The sequence below is a fragment of the Pygocentrus nattereri genome, chromosome 24, assembly GCF_015220715.1.
Source record: "Pygocentrus nattereri isolate fPygNat1 chromosome 24, fPygNat1.pri, whole genome shotgun sequence".
Classification (NCBI taxonomy): Eukaryota; Metazoa; Chordata; class Actinopteri; order Characiformes; family Serrasalmidae; genus Pygocentrus; species Pygocentrus nattereri.
The window spans coordinates 5749489-5767718 of record NC_051234.1 but is presented as its reverse complement, the minus strand read 5'-3'; the positions used below and the strand labels follow the sequence as shown (position 1 = coordinate 5767718).

The 18230-nt window shown below is 38.5% G+C and overlaps 2 protein-coding genes across 3 annotated transcripts in view; one reads left to right on the top strand and one right to left on the bottom strand.

The window, feature by feature from the left end:
- Window positions 1–18230, top strand: part of dpys (dihydropyrimidinase) — a 29810-nt gene that overhangs the window by 4340 nt on the left and 7240 nt on the right. For both annotated transcript variants that reach the window (XM_017715639.2, XM_017715640.2), the window contains exons 2-7: window positions 2364–2522; window positions 4545–4724; window positions 8513–8702; window positions 10088–10244; window positions 12164–12305; window positions 14240–14382. In XM_017715639.2, the coding sequence (XP_017571128.1) occupies window positions 2364–2522; window positions 4545–4724; window positions 8513–8702; window positions 10088–10244; window positions 12164–12305; window positions 14240–14382 (971 nt within the window). The remainder of the gene's footprint in view (window positions 1–2363; window positions 2523–4544; window positions 4725–8512; window positions 8703–10087; window positions 10245–12163; window positions 12306–14239; window positions 14383–18230) is intronic.
- Window positions 8168–18230, bottom strand: part of LOC108438093 (dendritic cell-specific transmembrane protein) — a 35517-nt gene continuing 25454 nt past the window's right edge. Inside the window, exon 5 of the mRNA XM_017715642.2 lies at window positions 8168–8203. The gene's annotated coding sequence lies outside the window, so the exon portion shown is untranslated. The remainder of the gene's footprint in view (window positions 8204–18230) is intronic.

Genomic DNA, 18230 nt, shown 5'->3' with positions numbered 1-18230 from the left:
AAGACAATTCCAAGACAAAGACAACCCACTTCACTCCAGTGTCAGGTGGCTGAGTAGTGGAAAAGTGCTTGAGAGTTTTATGAACTGCCTTGATGCAATCAAAGCCTTTCTTGCTGAGAAGGACCAGCAGTATCGGAGGATGTGAAGTGGCTTGGAAACGTATGTTTTTGACAGGCTTTACATCACATATGAATGAACTCTGTCTGCATGCAGGGAGCTGGACAGATGGTCATAAGACTGTTTGAGACGTGGAAGGCATTCACGTCCAAATTTAAAGTTTATGTGGAGGACACTTGAGAGAGATTTCCACTCGTTATTCGTTTAGCGCACACTAACGTTCAGCGCAGCTAACACTTTCATGTGCATGAAGGAGCTTGAGTCAGAATTTTCCAGAAGATTCGAACAGTTTCAGAGCGATGACCCAGTATTTTCTTTTGTCATACATATGGACAGGCTGTCTTTGAAAGACACGGATTTGTCAGTGTTTGAATAGTTGGGCATTAATGAATTTGAAATGCAGCTGATTGACTTCTAGAGGTCATCAGAGTTTTGCGGGTGGCACTTGCAGTCTTTTTTCACGTGTTGGACATCACTTCCAGACAAATTTGACAGTTTGACGAAGATTGCATTGGCAATGCTGTCAGTCTTTGGATTGACATTTCTGTGGGACCAGATCATCTCACACATGAATTCCATCCTCAGCAGGGTTACTGCTCACCACTTTTAGGCCTGTGTTCAGCTCAAAGTTACCTCGTATGAATGGGCTCCGAAGTGGTGCAGCCATCATAAGCATTAGCCGTATCACCAGGAGATAGCAAGTTCAATCCCAGATGGTGCCACAGATGTCCGTGGCCAAGGATCTAAGGCTACATGCACGCAGCAGTTAAGTGGCCCAAATCTGATTTTCTCACCAAATCTGATTTTTTTGTTTAGCTGTTCACAATATTTTTAAATGTGATCTATATTTGACAACAGTCTGAACAGATAAGCTCCTAAACTGACCCACTTGTGCAAAAGAACAATTCTTCATGTTGCTTCACGTGGCTCGTCCAGAGGTAAACAATCACAACTGCCAACGAACACCAGTCCCTTCCAGAAGGTTCAGTTTCATCTTCACCCGTGTCACAGGAGCCATCATGAAGCTTCAGTGACTGATAGCTGAGCTCATCACCCAGAATGTGTTCGAGCTCCGTAAAAAGGGAACAGTCACTTCTTTGGTTCGTTTCCTCTGATTCTTTAAATTCTGCTTTCAGACTTTTAACTGTTCTTTGATGCTGAAGTTTCCTAAAGAAGTGTAATTGAATCAGTGTGAGGTCAGAGATTTACACAGGTATAAGTTACATATTGTATTTATATGAAAGCTGCTTAAAATAATTGGTTGTGATGAATCGCATTATAATGTGTGGTTAAGCACAATTAATCTCATTTGTCTTATTTGCTCATTAGATCCTGAGGATTGTTTTCCATTTAAAACCAGTGTATTATGTTACAGCTACATGTGTGGACAAAATAAGCTTTGACAGAATTTATTTCTTATTTTAATAGTTCAAAACTTTATTACCGTCATGTGAAAGCAGTGTTTACATGCACAGAAACATGAAAGTCATTTGATTTACATATATGATATCTATATAAGCTATGAGAATGAGGTTAATGAGAATCAACTTCAGCCTCAAGTAAAACATTAAGAGACATTTAGCAAGAAACTATTCTACTTTTGTGGAAAAGTTTCCTGCCAGAGATGCGAGAAAAGCAGCTAAATATGGCTGAGCTAAAGCTTAAAGCTTGTGTTTTTGTTATTATATTTTTAGCCTATACTAGTACATTACCACATACTAAGACATATTTATAGCCAAAATGGTGAAACGATACTTTAATAAAATGTTGGTAAAATGCTGTGCCTATCAAGGTGGTTAGATTTTTGTTGAAACTTGTCAAAATGGCTCTTCTTTTGGGTTGCCAGCCTCTGGTATAGACAGTTTGCTCTTAAATGTTTTATAATGTGGAGAATATGTTCTGTCTTGTGACGTTGTTTTTTTTTCGGTGACAGTTGGACCAGAAAGTTACAGTCAGGTGTCAAGTTTCATATTATTGCTCAGCTTTTCATATAACATGTACATGATACAGTCGAAGGCAAGCATTTAAACACCCACCAGTCAAATCACTGTGTTCTGAAAATTGGTTAATACGTCCTTTCCAGGGAACTAAAAATGGGATTTATCTGTACAGCTGCTTTTCCATCTGCTTACTTTTTTACTTTTTAATCATTTTGTTGATGTAATCTTCTTCATTTAGAGATGATTTTCACAGATAAATCAAATACATTCAGTGTGTTCCTTCTTTTCTGTGTTCTCTCCTTGCAGGCTGCTGTAGCCGGAGGGACCACTATGATCCTGGACTTTGTCATCCCACAGAAGGGGGCGTCTCTGCTGAAGGCGTATGAGAGGTGGAGGAGCACAGCTGACCCCAAAGTGTGCTGTGACTATTCCCTGCACGTAGCTGTCACCTGGTGGGATGATACTGTACGTTACTGACACATAATAGCAAAACTCATCTACCCTGACTTGTTAGTGTTTAAAGGAGCAGTCTGTCGAAAAATTTGCACAATTTTCCTCTCACTCAAAATGTAGTCAGTCAGCCAAGATGTGTTTGGCAACCAGGTTTACAGTGTAGCTATGAGGCTAAATAGTAACAGAAGCTTACATACAACAGTGAGCGCTGTTGAAACTGAATGCCTGTCATCAGCAGTTGCCTCACATTGTGAAGTAACGCCAAATAGACTTGATTATGTGGTTTCTGATACTCTATCACAGAGATCACTAACAGACGGACCGCGGTCCGAGTCCGGACCCAGACGCTGTCCTATGCGGACCTGGACCTGTAACAGATAAACCATGGAGAATTGTTCATTTCGATGGGGTAGTCCAAATTTAATCGGCGTAACTTTTCTAGCCATTACAAACAGCGGCCTGAGAGACTCACCAACCAATCACATGCGCTGTGAAATCACATGTGACGCTACTCAGCCAATCAGATCTGTGCATTACGATGTGCACTGAGACTGGAGTGAGTGATGGACACACAGGAGGGACGAGGCGAGAAACAGCAGTCAGAGAAGAAAGTGAGTCAAAGGGTTATTTCACATGATGTGCTCTAAAAAGAGAAAACTGACAGTAAATGTTGTTGAAATTTGACTGAACTGTACTTTATCTGAAGAATCATTTCGTGATGCAAAGAACCCTTTATTGAGTGTTATTCAGATTCAGATTTCAGATTCAGATTCCTTTAGTGTTCCCAGGGGGAAATTGCAGGCCTTATATATGGTCTTATGGCCTTAAATAAGCTGAGGAACACATACTGACTTATTTAGGACTCAAAGATGAGGACTGTTGACTTGGGACTCAACTAGAGGCTCAACTTCGCTGACTCGGGACTTGACTAGAGACTCGACACTCTTGACTTGGGATCTGACACGAGACTGGAGTGTGGGGACGTGAGACTTCAAAATCGCTATTAAGTACAGGTACAATTTTCTAATCAAACAAAGAAGCTGAACAATAGACTGACCAACCCAGAGTCCAGACCTCAGCATCACTGAATGAGGGATTACTTGTATCATGTGAAACAGAAAGTGCAAAACCAAGCCTGAACTTTGGAGGTGTGGAAAAACACCCCTGCAGGTTTCCTTGAAAACCTGAACACAAGTCTCCTGAAAACAGTGGAAACTGTGGTAAGGGCAAATGGTGCAGTACTGAAAGATATGAGATATTATATTCAGTGTTTGAGGCTTCTGAGTAATTTTCTGATAAATATGTTTTCTGCTTTTTTATGACGCTGGAAAATGAATAGGTTGTACGCTCTTAAAAATATGGTTCTTCAAGGGTTCTTTAGTAAAGGCAATGATACTGTTTAGAGCCATGAATTCGATATAGAACATTTGCATGCTTAACCTGTTATACTCCTGGGCTTTTTACATACCAGGGCTTATCATTCAGTAACTACAGGGACTTCAATCCAAACTCGCTGAGCTATTATTAGCTTATGGAAGTGTTTAATAAAACCATAGATATACGTACCTAGATGTCCATCGGGTTCGTCGATGGCGCCACCATCATAGGGCGGTCAACATCACTGCTGGACTGTTATCAGTACCATTACACAGCAGCCGTTTAAGAAAGATACTGTCCAAAATGATGCTATTTCAAGAATATTGCACTCAGACAGTAGGATAGGATTATATAGCAGAGGGAACGCAGTGATCCACGCTCATGTTTGTGTGGTGCGTATTGTCTGTGTGATGTTTGTGTGTAGATATGGCCGTGTGGTTGGTGAAGCTCAGAGAACCTGTTGATGTGATTGTTTTTCCTCTGGTTTTATATGAAGCTTATTTCATTTAATAGTCTATTCAGGGGATCTTAACTTGATGTAGTAGTTATTCATTTACAGTGATGGTTTAAATCCTTTTATGTAAATGAATAATCTCAAATTTTTGGGTTTGAAATTGAACAAATCTGTAACACAGATCTCCATCTGACTCATTGTAGGTGAAGAAAGAGATGGAGATGCTCGTGCGGGAGAGAGGCGTGAACTCCTTCAAGATGTTCATGGCGTATAAAGATGTGTTCATGCTGCGTGACCATGAGCTGTACGCTGCTTTCTCTCACTGTAAAGAGATTGGAGCCATTGCACAGGTCCACGCCGAGAACGGAGATCTAATTGCAGAGGTGAGACCTTAAACCAGTGTCTGTTAATGATTAAAAACAGAGATTTCTGCTCAAGGTTGTGTCCTAAAATGGATGAACCAAGCTCTCTTTGTTTTGCTTAGAATGTTTGCTGAGGGTCGTGACATCAGGCGGTCAATAATGAACTCCCTGATCACCCTGAATGCAAAGTCCAGAATGATTAGAGAACCTTTATAGTCAAGCAAATGAAATGAGCTCAGTTTAATAAACAGGAAAAACTAGGAATATGGAAAATGACGCACAACACAGCTGAGAAATAGATACTTACTGTGAGCTGATCGGATAATGAAGATGTGTTTCAGTTCATCACAGCAGGCTTTCAGAATGGATGCCTATGTTGAGAGAGAGGAGCATGTTTGCAGTGAGATGCTTTCAAACTGCTCTCTCATCTCTTTTAACACAGAGGTCACAAATTCTTGTCTTGGTCGTCAAAGACTTGTGAAGATAATGGCCTGTAATTTGGCCTAAGTGTAGGTCATACTGTGGTGAATATGAGAAAACCTAAGGCGTCTACAGTTATTACTGTCATTCCTTTCTCATTTTAATGTAATAATGTAATTACATAATTAATTACGTAGTTAGTTTTGTAATAAATTACATTATCACGTACACTTGAGCGGGCATGGTGGTGAAATAGTGAAACTTTAGCCAAATCCAGACTTTCCTTTAGCTCTAGAGTTATTACTGTGAGGTTGCTCTATGATTTAGTTGTAATTATGTAATTAATAATTAATTACATAGTCGGTTAAACATTACATGACATCATCACAAACAGTTGACAAAATTTTAGCCATGCCCCATGTTTCCTTTAGCCCTTAGGAAGTCTAGAGATTTTGAATCTGAGATTTAAATGTAATTATGTCTTAACACTCTTAATTACATAATTAATCATGTAATAACTTACATAATTGTACACTTGATAAGCATCTTGGAGGTATTTTAGCCAAATCCATCCTTTTCTTTTAGCTCTTAGGAAGTTGAAGGCTATTATTGTGAGCTTCCAATATTATTTTAAAGCAGTTATGTAATTACATGATTAATTACGTGGCTAATTATGTTATAAATGAGGCTACATAGTCACGTACACTTAGATGAGCTTGTTGGTTGAAATCTTTGACAAATTCAACCTTTTCTTTAGCTCCTTAAGAGAGTTGAGCATTATTACTGTGAATTTGTGATAATATTTAAGTGTATTATGTAATTACATAATTAATTACATAGTTATGAAATAAACTGCGTTGAAAATCTTGAACTTCTTGAAAATATTCACTCAAATGCATCTGATTCAGTTCCTCTTTAAATTCCTGTTCCCCTGGAAAATCCCAGTCACAGGCTCACCGTCACGCAGCACTGAAACAATGGAAAGTGAAATGGGCGGAAAGGTCTTAGGCCTCAGTTTAATAATGCAGTCGATGGCAAAGCAAAAATTGGCACCTTTCTGGAACCTCTTTTACTTTCCGTAGTGGCAGTATTTGTTGCTTTTTTTCTTCTCAGTGAATATGCGAACTCCCAAGGGCGTGATTCGTGAAGGGGAACATGAATTTGAGGGGCAACTGAATCTGATGCAACACTCTTGTTTTGTCCTCTTAATAACATCATGCGCAAAAACATATATTTGAATGGTTCAAACCTATGTGTTCGTCATTTTGGCCAACTTTGACAGCCCTAGTCGTGAAACGGCATGTGTTAAGTTATGGTCTATGTTGCAGCTTGTTTTTTTGCTGTCATTGCTCAAAGTTTCACTTTAAATTTAGCTTGGAATGTCTGAATTGTGTTGACCAGTGAAAAATGCTGCCAAAAGTTCTTGTGTAAAAACAGTTTATCTCCTTTAAAAGTCTTACTACATACTAAGCCATATTATTCAGTAATTGCAGGGACTAAATAAAATGAAACAGCAGTATTACGTACCTGAGTCATGCTGTGGACTGTGTACTTCTTCCTTTGGAAGTGGAATATTTATTTCACAGTTTGAGATGATGTAATGATGTTATTTGGATGGCTGGTTTAAGCAAAATGCATTTAGAAACATGTATTATTAACAGTTTAGTTGTTTAAGAGAGAGATGGTATCGGGCCCTGCGATGGACTGGCGACCTGTTCAGGGTGTATCTTGCCTTCCGCCCGATGACCGCTGGGATACCGATACTGATGGTATACTGATACTGATGCTTAAGTATCAGCCAATACCGATACTGGGGGGCTCCAGCATGTTATAGAGATAAGGTTATACCGGCTATTTCAAGCTGTGTTTTTCCTGCGCTTGGTTGCTGTAATAGATACATTCTAGGTATTGAGTGGCCAGGCATTATGCTGGGTATTTATCAGGCAGTACCACTGGGGGGCGGCAAATACACATTTTACAAATGGGTAGAAATGGGTTGGCTAAGCAAGTCTGCTGGAGTGTGAGACTGTAAAATCCACAGCAATGTGTGTCAATATGGAGCCCCAGTTGTTACACACCATTATTATTATTATTATTATTATTGTTGTTGTTGTTATTTTCATAGGCAGAAGGTTGCTTAAAAAATATATCGACATCCAACAGGTGTTTAGATGTGACAGATATTTGAAACTGATATTTGTGACATTTAGGTGATGCTAGGCTGCTGTGCTAAAATATCTGCTTTTTATTCATTTTGCTGAATTTGAAATGTGTTGTATTTCACAAATGTTTTGACAGTAAGGGAACAGGTTGGAGGGTGAGGCCTTTTAATTTGCCTTTTCTCCCACTTAGATAGATACAATCTAGTCTCTTCAAGTCTACATATATGTTATGTGGTCTCGATTGAAATGAAAACTTTGTGGCCGATGCTGATAACAATTTTAAGAGGCTGAAAATTCCAACAACCAATAATATCAAGGGATGTAATTTTAGATTGAAATTTTAGATTTTAATTGTATATTCCAGTAGTTAGAAACTCACAATCATAAGTATTACAAATATCGTTTGGTGTCAGACAGAGGAGGATGGGCTCCCCTTTTGAGTCTTGAGTCTTTCGAGTTCCTCTCAGTGTTTCTTCCTCTTGCTCTTAGGGAGTTTTTCCTTGCTAGTCTCCATTGGCGGCGCTCATGGGGACTCGGACCCGGATTTGTGACAACACCTTTTGTAAAAAAGTGCTATATAAATAAACTTTGACTTGACTTACCATGACTGTTTTCATCAGTTACCCGTATTGCAGTGAACTAGTGTTACAAGTCGGAGAAGGTAACAGATGAGATAAGGCACTCTTAAAAGAAAAAAGAAATTCAGAGATATGCAAGTCTAAAAAGAGGAGATTCAGTCTCCTAACAACTGTGCAAAAACCACCGATGCCAACCAGCACTTAAAGCTTTCATCTTTGAGAGAGAGGAGAAAACCAAGCTGCTTCAGATATGAAAACATGTCTGTCCATCCCTCCACTATGAGAAGACAGCTCAGTGCTATGGGTCTGAAAGGAGGTGTAGCTGTCAAGAAGAACCTCACTGAAAAAAAGGAAAGAACATTTACAATTAAAAAAGCTGCTGATGTTTGCAGGACAATAAAGCACGTAATTGTCATTGATATATTTGCCAGTACCAATAAAACTGTTTGTTGCCAATTTTAGTGTTACGGCTCTAGTTAGTATTATTCTACAGCCTATGAAATGAAATCTATACTGTAGAGCTGTGCATCTAAAAAGTTTGGTAAGTTTCACAGCTGTTTGCTCTGAATGGTCTAGTCATAATTATAACATTAACAAATCAATATTTTGTCACACAGTGCTTATTGGCTGTCTGTGTGTATATATTTAGGGTGCCAAGAAGATACTGTCTTTGGGCATCACAGGGCCGGAGGGCCATGAGCTATGCCGTCCTGAGGAGGTGGAGGCAGAGGCCACCCAGCGTGCTATCACCATTGCCCACTCTGTAAACTGCCCACTCTATGTAGTCCATGTCATGAGCAAGTCTGCCGCTAAAGTGGTGGCTAACGCTCGGAGGAACGGTGAGTGAGCAGCAGTCAAAAGCATTTATGGATTTATGTTTTTTTTTCCTGCAGAATATGGTTTCAGTAAGTGTTTCATCACCTTGTATTTATTTACTTGTTTTGAAGTCAATGAATTTGATATGCAATGTAAACACATTTTAGAACATACTGTTCACTTCTAGGTTGATTCAGTTAATGTATGGAAACTCTGCTGTTAAAGCAGCCTGTGTTGAATTTGTCATAGTTGTGATATCACAAGCACGAATACATTTGCATATCACCACCCATTAAGTCTACAGCTGATTAACCTTCCATTCACATTGAAGTGATATGGGGTGTTGTTACTGCGGACAGTCTGAGCAGTATTACTGGAGTGGAAGATGAGGGAAAATGATTAAATGTTGTGCTATTCCTGTCTGTCAGGAAGCAGATAAATCATTGCAGCTTTCCAAAGGTTCCACACGTCCGAGAGCCGTGACCCATTGTCTCTGATGAACGTTTTGTTCCACATTTTAGCTCATACGGCTTTTTAAATGAAGCACGATGCAAGGTAGACAATCAGAACAGAGGTCGTTCACACACACATATATATATATATGTTTATATATATGTATTACATATACATATGTGTGTGTGTGTGTGTGTGTGTGTATATATATATATTATATATAGTCACGATAGCCCCTCCCAGTCCCGTCCATGTTCGTGTTGTGTTTTGGTTTAGCCCATGTGCGTTTGTTTTGGTTTCCTAGTCTGGCCCCTTGTTTTTGGTTACTCCGTCCCTGATTGTCTCCACCTGTGTTTACACCTGTCCCTCGTTTACCCTTATGTATTTAAGCCCTGTGTTTTCCGCTGTCTGGTTACTGGTCTTTGTCTGAATTGTTTAGATGTTTGATCGTGTTGATTGTTTATTGTGTGATTCTGGATTGTCTGTCATGTCTGCCCCCCATTCAATCTGTGTTGGTTTAACGAACCTGGACTGTCTAGACTATGACCCTGAATTTGCCCTGAATAAAAGACGCTTATCTCCGCGTATGCGTCCACCTCCTCGCTCCCCAGCGTTTTATTTATATATATATATATATATATATATATATATATAAACTAACTCAATGAAGTCTGCTAATTCAGTTATAAACATAAGAGATTCAGCAACTTCTGAATTTCTATGTTAAGCTGACACTTGTGTACAGTGATCTCTAAAATAAACAAAAAAAATATTGAAATTGGAATCTAAAATTCAATTGCTAAGTTTGAGATCCATAAATAAGGGTTTGTAGTTTGCTTTCCTCATGAAAAGGATGGCAATACAGGGGTGCCTAATGTTAATTAAAATACTTTGCTATATCCTGTACTTTATGCTTAATCTCATCCATCTAACTATATGGAACTTGCTCCACCAGGCCGAGTGGTGTTTGGGGAGCCCATAGCAGCAGGACTGGGCACTGATGGCACTCACTACTGGAATAAAGACTGGGCCCATGCTGCAGGCTTTGTGATGGGACCCCCACTGAGGCCTGACCCCAGCACCCCGGGCTACCTGATGGACCTGCTCGCAAAGTAGGTAAAACAGGGTCCAAGGCCACAGTTACAAAATTATAATATAAGGTGTTTTATTTAATATAATGTGATTATTTTTTTATTTGAAGCTGATTTTTTTTTTCCACGATACACAATATACATATTATATTTTTCTGAGCTTTGCAAACAAGTTGGAACAGACACAATGCACCTAAAAACAGTAGTTACTTATTAGATTGAAAAAGTATAAATAAGTAGACCTAGAGGAAAAATTAAACTACTATGTGAAATAATTGAATACAATAAAAATCCCCTACTGTGATTTGCATTTCTCAAACCCCGTATTCGAAGTCGCTCCAGTGTTCCTCGAGTTGCAGCTACAACACTAGGACCTAGGCTTGTCACTATTATTAGATACTCGCCTGATCGCAGTTATTTTAGCTAATCATAATTTTGTAAGATGACAGCAAATATTGAGTACATTTTCATTCTGAATTGGTGCTGTGTTACCTTTAGAGGGCAGTGGTGAGTACTGCTTTACTGCTTGTTTATTTGAGCTCAAGCTGTTTTTGTCTACAGTTGTGCTTAACGAAATACTGACAGGGAAGCACTAGGAACCAATCTGGCTGATTTTACTCATGTATTTTAATGCAGTTTGATTGTGTTTCAAAACATGTAATTGTTAATTGCAATTATATATATATATATATATATATATATATATATATATATATATATATATATATAGCAATATATTGTCAGATAAAATTTCATGAACAGGACAGGCCTTTTATGATGACTTGGCTCAGAAAGAGGCATAAACCCTGTTGGTGCCACCAGCCCCTTTTTGGTGCCACCAGCCCCTTTTTGAAGTAAAAGTTGTGCTAGGTGGAAAATACAAGTGCAGGTTTTTCAGGAAGGACATTTTTGTGTAACTGCTCTTCATTATATGGCAGCTATGCATATTTCTGACTTTCAGATTCTGGACAAAACTTTGCACAGTACATTTTAAAGTCCCATAGTAATGTTATAAAGACATCAAATTAGTGCCTTATATGAACACAGTCTTCATGACATCTTTTGTTAGAAGTCCATATACAGTCAGGTCCAGAAATTAATTATATTACTTATTTAGTTCTCTATCACAGCAAGTAAAACAATGAATATGAATTTGAAGTGCAGTTTTAATTTGTGGGTACTTTTATCCAAATCGGGTCAACGGTTCAGGCACTACAAGCATTTTCATACAGATCCCCCATATTTTTATGAGTCCGAAAAGTAATTGGACAAACCAACATAATCATGAATTAAATTGTCGTTTTTAACAGTTCGACTGAAAATAACTGCCTGAAGTCTGGAACCCATAGAAATCACCAGTTGCTTCGTCCCTGGTGATGTTCTGCCAGGCCTTTACTGTAGATATCAGTTCCTCCTTGTTTTTTAGTCATTTTACCTTTAGTTTTGCCTTCAGTAAGTAAAATACATGCTCAATTGGATGGAGGTCAGGTTGACATGGCCATTGCAGAAAGATTTTTTTGTTTTGTGTTGCTTTTGCAACATGCTTAAGATCATTGTCCATCTGCTCTGTGAAGCACTGTCCAAAGTTTTGAAGCATTTGCCTAATTCTGAGCAGATTATGCAGTCCAGTCTCTCCGAAGGGTTTTTTGTAAATTATTTTTCTGACTATTGATGGCTTTAATCTGTAATTTGAGCTTATATTCATTATATGTTATATTATAATTATATTTTATTAGAATTTTAGCTCCAGTTTGCTGTGATACACAGCTAAAATAAACTTTGCTGACATCTATGCACAGTTTTTTGGAATATTTATGAAATATTAAAAACAGTATTTATACACGACTTTCAGATGCATTGTTACAAATTTTTGAGAGATAAATGAAAGTTGAAATATGTAATGCACATTATTATTAATTATGCACTTTTCTCTATTGCAGTGATGATCTGAACCTGACGGGCACTGATAACTGCACATTCTCTGTGTGTCAGAAAGCTCTGGGCAAAGACGACTTCACTAAAATTCCCAATGGGGTCAATGGAGTGGAGGACAGGATGTCTGTCATATGGGAGAAAGGCGTGGTCAGTCATGGGCTTATTCTTTCCTAACAGTTACACAAAGCAATTAAAAAATAAAGTTGAACACACCATATCAGTTACTTCTTGATTAGCAGCTCATATTTTTTAATACATCGTATCATCGTCAATATCTAAAAATAATCTGCAATATTTTTTTTTTTGTCTAGCTGCCAGTGCTATTCTTTTTTCTATATCAATATGTTATCTGTCAATCTAGGGTTCTTTACTATATTTATATCATTTTTACTCTGTTCTGTGTTTAATTAGCCATCTGCAATAATTTGTATCATTTGATTCTCAAATGGATCTTAGATCTGTGTTAAATTAGAAAAAGCAGAACTGTTTTGGGGGCAGTTTAAAATGACTCCTCAGATGGGAGGAGCACTGGTTAAAGGCTAAAGTTAACAAGGTCGCTTCCCAGCTATGTAGATACTCTAGTTTGTTTTTCTCTGGTTGTAAAAGGTTAAAAACTGACTACTACTGCATTACTCGGTCACTAGCAGCCACGATTGGTTGACCCCACAGAGATTCTCAATAGTTGTTTGCAGAGTGCGAAATATAGGTGTTATAGATGCTAACTTACTGCTGAAGCTAGAATGTTTAGTTTAAGAATTTTTGTCGTTTGTCTCTTTTCTAGCTTGGTAATGTGCTCTTTCACGCATTAACTGAGATCTTTTCTCTTTGGATTGAGAAAAGAGTCACAATTCACTCTTTCCACCAAACACTCTGGAAATTGAGTGTTTTCAGATTTATACATATGCTGTGGCATAATGTAAACTTTTTCAGAGGTATCCCAGGCTCAGTTACAGTTTCTAGGCTATGAAAGACCAATTGGGTGAATCATGTTCTGCAACGCCACCCTGAGGCAGATCAGTGCAGCTTCTCTAGTTAGCTAAAAATACCAAAGACAGAAGCCTGATTGTGAGTGAAGCAGCTAAATAATGAGCTTTCCCTTATTTTGTATTTGAGCATTTATTTTATAACCAACAGCATCACGCAATAGATTCATTTTCAGGGAGCCCCTGAATTTTGATTTTGAGACGGTCAGGGAGGTTAATGTGGATCCCCAATATTTTGCACCTTGTTTGTATGATGTATTTGCATAATTTTGGCAAACCAATGAGTCTGAGGCATACAATTTGCACTACAGAAAACTGCATAACACATCTAATAACATTTTAAACACTAGTTTTAGGCTGCAGTGTCCCTTAAACCTTTTTCAGACCTCTACTTGAGCCAAGTACTTACTGCTACCATCCAATATCTAGTTTATCAAGTCAGTCCTTCATTAAATTTACTGAAGTGAACTGCTGCTGTAATTGAACAAATCCATACAATGGCTGGAGTGTAGTGAGAAGTCCAAGGCTGTGTTCTTCTAACTATATTCTTCTATGTGAAGCGACCTTGGGTTTGTGAAAGGCGCTATATAAATGTAATTTATTATTATTATTATTATTATGATTATGATTATAATCAAGATATTAATTTAATTAAATAAAAGAAAAAATGCATTTTACTTTATACTTCATATTCATTTGTATTTATCATAATGCCATATAGTGCTTTTACTGACTGAGATAAATATTATTAAACTGTTTCCTTGGCGCAGCTCTGTATATGTCAACTGAATCAGGGCGAATATTGCCCCCTAACTGTTTGAGTAAAATGAAATGAGTTCCGCAGTGCTGCTGTTTCAGCTCTCAGCAGCACTGTGGAAGAGAAAGTTTCTGCCTGCCAGGTGACCTATAGGTGCAGCTCAGGTTTTTGCCTAGCTAGCTGAAAATGAAAACGATGTGGTGTGATTTATGGAGTGTTAGAGGACCTGCTTCGCAGCACAGTTTAAGACTGCCTTTTTAGTCCACTGCGTGTGTGGGGGGCGAAGCAGCCCCAGGGAATAAGAGCAAAGCATTCACAATGTGAACGTTTACTCTCCCCAGCATAGCGGAAAAATGGACGAGAATCGATTTGTAGCGGTCACCAGCAGCAACGCTGCAAAAATCTTCAACCTTTATCCCCAGAAAGGGAGGATTGCCAAAGGCTCTGATGCTGACCTGGTCATTTGGGATCCTACAGCTACCAGGTAAATACGCTCCTACAGTAACCACATTAGTGCATGTAGTTCACTGAAGATACACCACCTTTAACTGCAGTTATCACAGACCATAACTAAACATTTTGGAATTTCATATTAATTCTTTTTCATCTGTAGTCATTGAAAAAAGCATAGAAATGATGTGGAAAATGCAGATTCCAAACTTCATATTGACACCACATTTATGTTTGTGCATTGTAAATAATCTGTAAAGTTTAGTAGTTTAGTTTAGTAGTTTACTGACAGCAGTTGCTGTACAGTTATTTAAACTCCTGCTACTGCATTATGAAATTACAAGACTTAACAGCATATCTTAATATGATGTTGCTTCAGCTCTATTACATAGTACACTATATTAAAAAACTATATTAAAAAAAGTGTTACCATGTTAAAAACCATGTTAATGACATGGTTTTGGAATGGGATGTCCAACAAGCTCATGTAGGTGTGGCAGTCATATGTACCTTTGGACATATTGTGTGTGTGTGTGTGTGTCTATGACTATATACCGAGAACTTTATTAGGAACACCTGTACACCTATTCATTCATGGAGTTATCTGATCAGCCGATCATGTGGCACTAGTGCAGTGCATAAAATCATGCAAATACAGGCCAGACGCTTCAGCTAATGCTCAAATTAACCATCAGAATGGAAAAGAAATTATTTTAACTGTGCCGTGATTGTGCCAGACATCTCTACAACTGCTGATCTCCGGGGATTTTCAAACACTACAGTCTCTAGAGTTTATTTAGAAAGATGCAATCAGGAAAAATATCCAGGGAGCAGAAGTTGTTGATGAGAGAGGTCAAAAAAAATGGCCAGGCTGGTTCAAGCTGACAGAAAGGCTACTGTAAAAACCACTCTGTATAACTGTGGGGAGTAGAATAGCATCTCAGAATGCACAACACGTGAAACCCCTGAGGTGGATGGGCTACAACAGCAGAAGACCCTGTCATATCTCACTTCTGTTTGCCAAGAACAGGAAGCTGAGGCTGCAGTGGGCACAGGCTTGCCAAAACTGGACAGTTTAAAACAGGAAAAAACATAGCCTGGTCGGAAGAATCTCAGTTTCTGCTGAGGTGCATAGATGGTGCCAACAGCATGAATCCATGGTCTAAACAGTCCAGGCTGGTGGAAGTGGTGTAATTGTGTGGGGAATGTTTTCTTGGCACACTATCAACGCTTGAATGCCACATCCTCTTGAGTATTGAGATGAACACAGTTGGAATGTGAGGGAAATTGCACCTGAAAAATGCAGGAATACGTGATGCTTTAATGTCAACATGGACCAGAATCTGTTTCTAACATTATGTGCAAGCCATGTCTACGTTCACCTTACAAGCCTCATTTATCAAATCTGACATAATGGCTTCACACACGTTTGATCAGAACTTTGATCAGCTCTCAGCTTCATTATTACAGTGAGACGAAGGTGAAAAAGGATTTTCCACCATTTACAGGCTTTAAAATCTGGTTTGCGCTGCTGCCGTGGTAACGCAGAATGATGGTGGAAAAAAAGCACATACATTTCAATCCGAGCATCACATTAAGTTCGCATCTGATCTAGGACCACATATGAAAGGGGCTCAGGTCAGATTTGAAAGATAAGATTTGTGTGTCCACACATGATTTGTGCCACTTCAGTCTAGTAATGTGAACGTAGCCTGTGTCACAAAGAATTGAGGCTGTTTTGAGAGCAAAGGGAGGCCCTACCATCTATTAGTATAGTGTTCCTAATAAAGTGCTTGGTGAATGTGTGTGTGTGTGTGTGTATATATATATATATATATATAAAGAAAATGTATCATTTATTAAAAAAAGAGTTGTCATTAGTCCCAGATTAAAGTAAATTTTTAAAAAAATGCTGAACTTAGTCATGCATCACAGGCCGTTCTGCCGTATTGTGCTGATTGGGTTCAGAGAGTGTAACTACTACATGAGACAGTGTGACTTTTTTCCTAAACTGCAGCTGGTTGCACTTTTTTATCTCCCTCTGTTCTTGAAGTCTTGAAGGCTTTTGAGTCACGATCTTAAATTTCTGTGCACTGAAATGACTTGATAAGCCTAATCTCTGTCTTTTTTATAAGTAAAGCGCTGCAGGGCGCAGTGTAAGTAATTATAGTTTAGAGGAGCTACGTTGGCTCTGATAGTGGCATTTCATTGCATTGCTGTATTCTGTAGGTCGAACATGCTGTCTCCTCACTAACAGCAGACCTTGTGCATTCACTACAGTGTTGTCACTTCATTATGACGCAAAGTAGGTCCCTGTGGATTGGCTGAAGTCTGTAGAGCCATAAATGGTAATGTGTGCCGCGTGTTCCGTCTCACAGCTGCAGGCATGTGCACATATTTATATGCGTGCACTGTGCTGACCCATGTACAGTGAACAAAATGCTGCACTGAATTTGCTTAGTTCTTCATTTACTTCATATGATTTCCAGATGAATAAAATGTATCACATCAGCACTGTTTTGTCTGTTATTTACTTTTGACAGTGACTGTGTTGATGTGATAGATTTAGTTGGTTTGGGAATGAAGCATATTATCTAAATCAAGCAGATTTGTTGCGGAACAACCTTAGATTGAAACACAACATTAAAGTGGGGTGAACCCACCATGAAATGTTCTAGTTTTATTTAAAAGCTTTTTTACACAATGTCCTACATGCTCACAATGTCCTACATGCTCACAATGTCCTACATGTACCACTTCTCTTGGAATACATTGAAAAACAAATTTTAGGCCACTGTGAGGGGAACTAGGGGTCCATATTGTCATATTGTTATTTACTATTCAAAATGACCAGTGAAACCGCACAAACAGAGACCACTGCTGAAAATGCTTCTACTTTGCACTCCTTTCTAGTTTAATACAATTTTAATTAATATTATTTAATCCTTTCCAATTTAATACTATGAACACTTTAATATTTGTTCATTACAAATCATAATATCAGCATAAAAATTGGAGAGAAAAGTGGAATGTTTGCATGAATTAGGAATTTCTTAGTATTTGGTGTTTGCTAGCAGTGGACAATCAGAAATCAATCAGTGGCATTTCCCTTTAAGTTGTTTTGTTTTGTTTTCTTATCATTCTAGGGACATTTATTCCCTCATTAAGTGCGTAATACAAGAATCCATACACACACACACTGACTCATACACATACAGAGGCAGCGGAAGCAGCAGAAGGCCATGTGTCTTACATAAGTTGGCCACACGGAATCTTCTCAGTCTGAATCTGGGCTAACTCCCGCAAGGCCAATAACGAACTGCTGCTGTGAGCAGCCGAGCGCACGCTGCCCGGCGTGCTGAAATTTAACGTAAACCAAGCACTGCCTAATGCGAGCTGAGGGCTTGTGTAAGAGCGGCTTATAGAGCAAAGCGCCTGCACCGTCATCCGCACTTCCGCCGCCCTGGAGGAGGACGGAATAATGCACAGTGGCCCTCTTTATTCCAGGAATTCATTTACAATCGAGTGCGGGTCAATACTGTGGTGCTGCAGCTAGACTGTGTATCAGTACAGCAGAGAAGATGAATCTGAGTGGAAAAATAAATAGAAAATAAAGCTTTGAAACCAATAAAGAAATAATCTTAAATGTAAATGACTACATATTGTTTCTTGTTCACAGTTTAAATACAAGTTTTAGATTGAATTTCACAATATTCCAGAATGTGTTACGATTTTAATGGCTTTTTATATACACACAAAACCTTGTATCTCCGTTTTTGATGTTTTTCAGTTTTTGGCATAATTTCAAAATACCTGTTGTTCTTTACATTGTATGTAAATTTCACCAAAAGAAACCACCCAAAATGACTTATTAGATTCCTA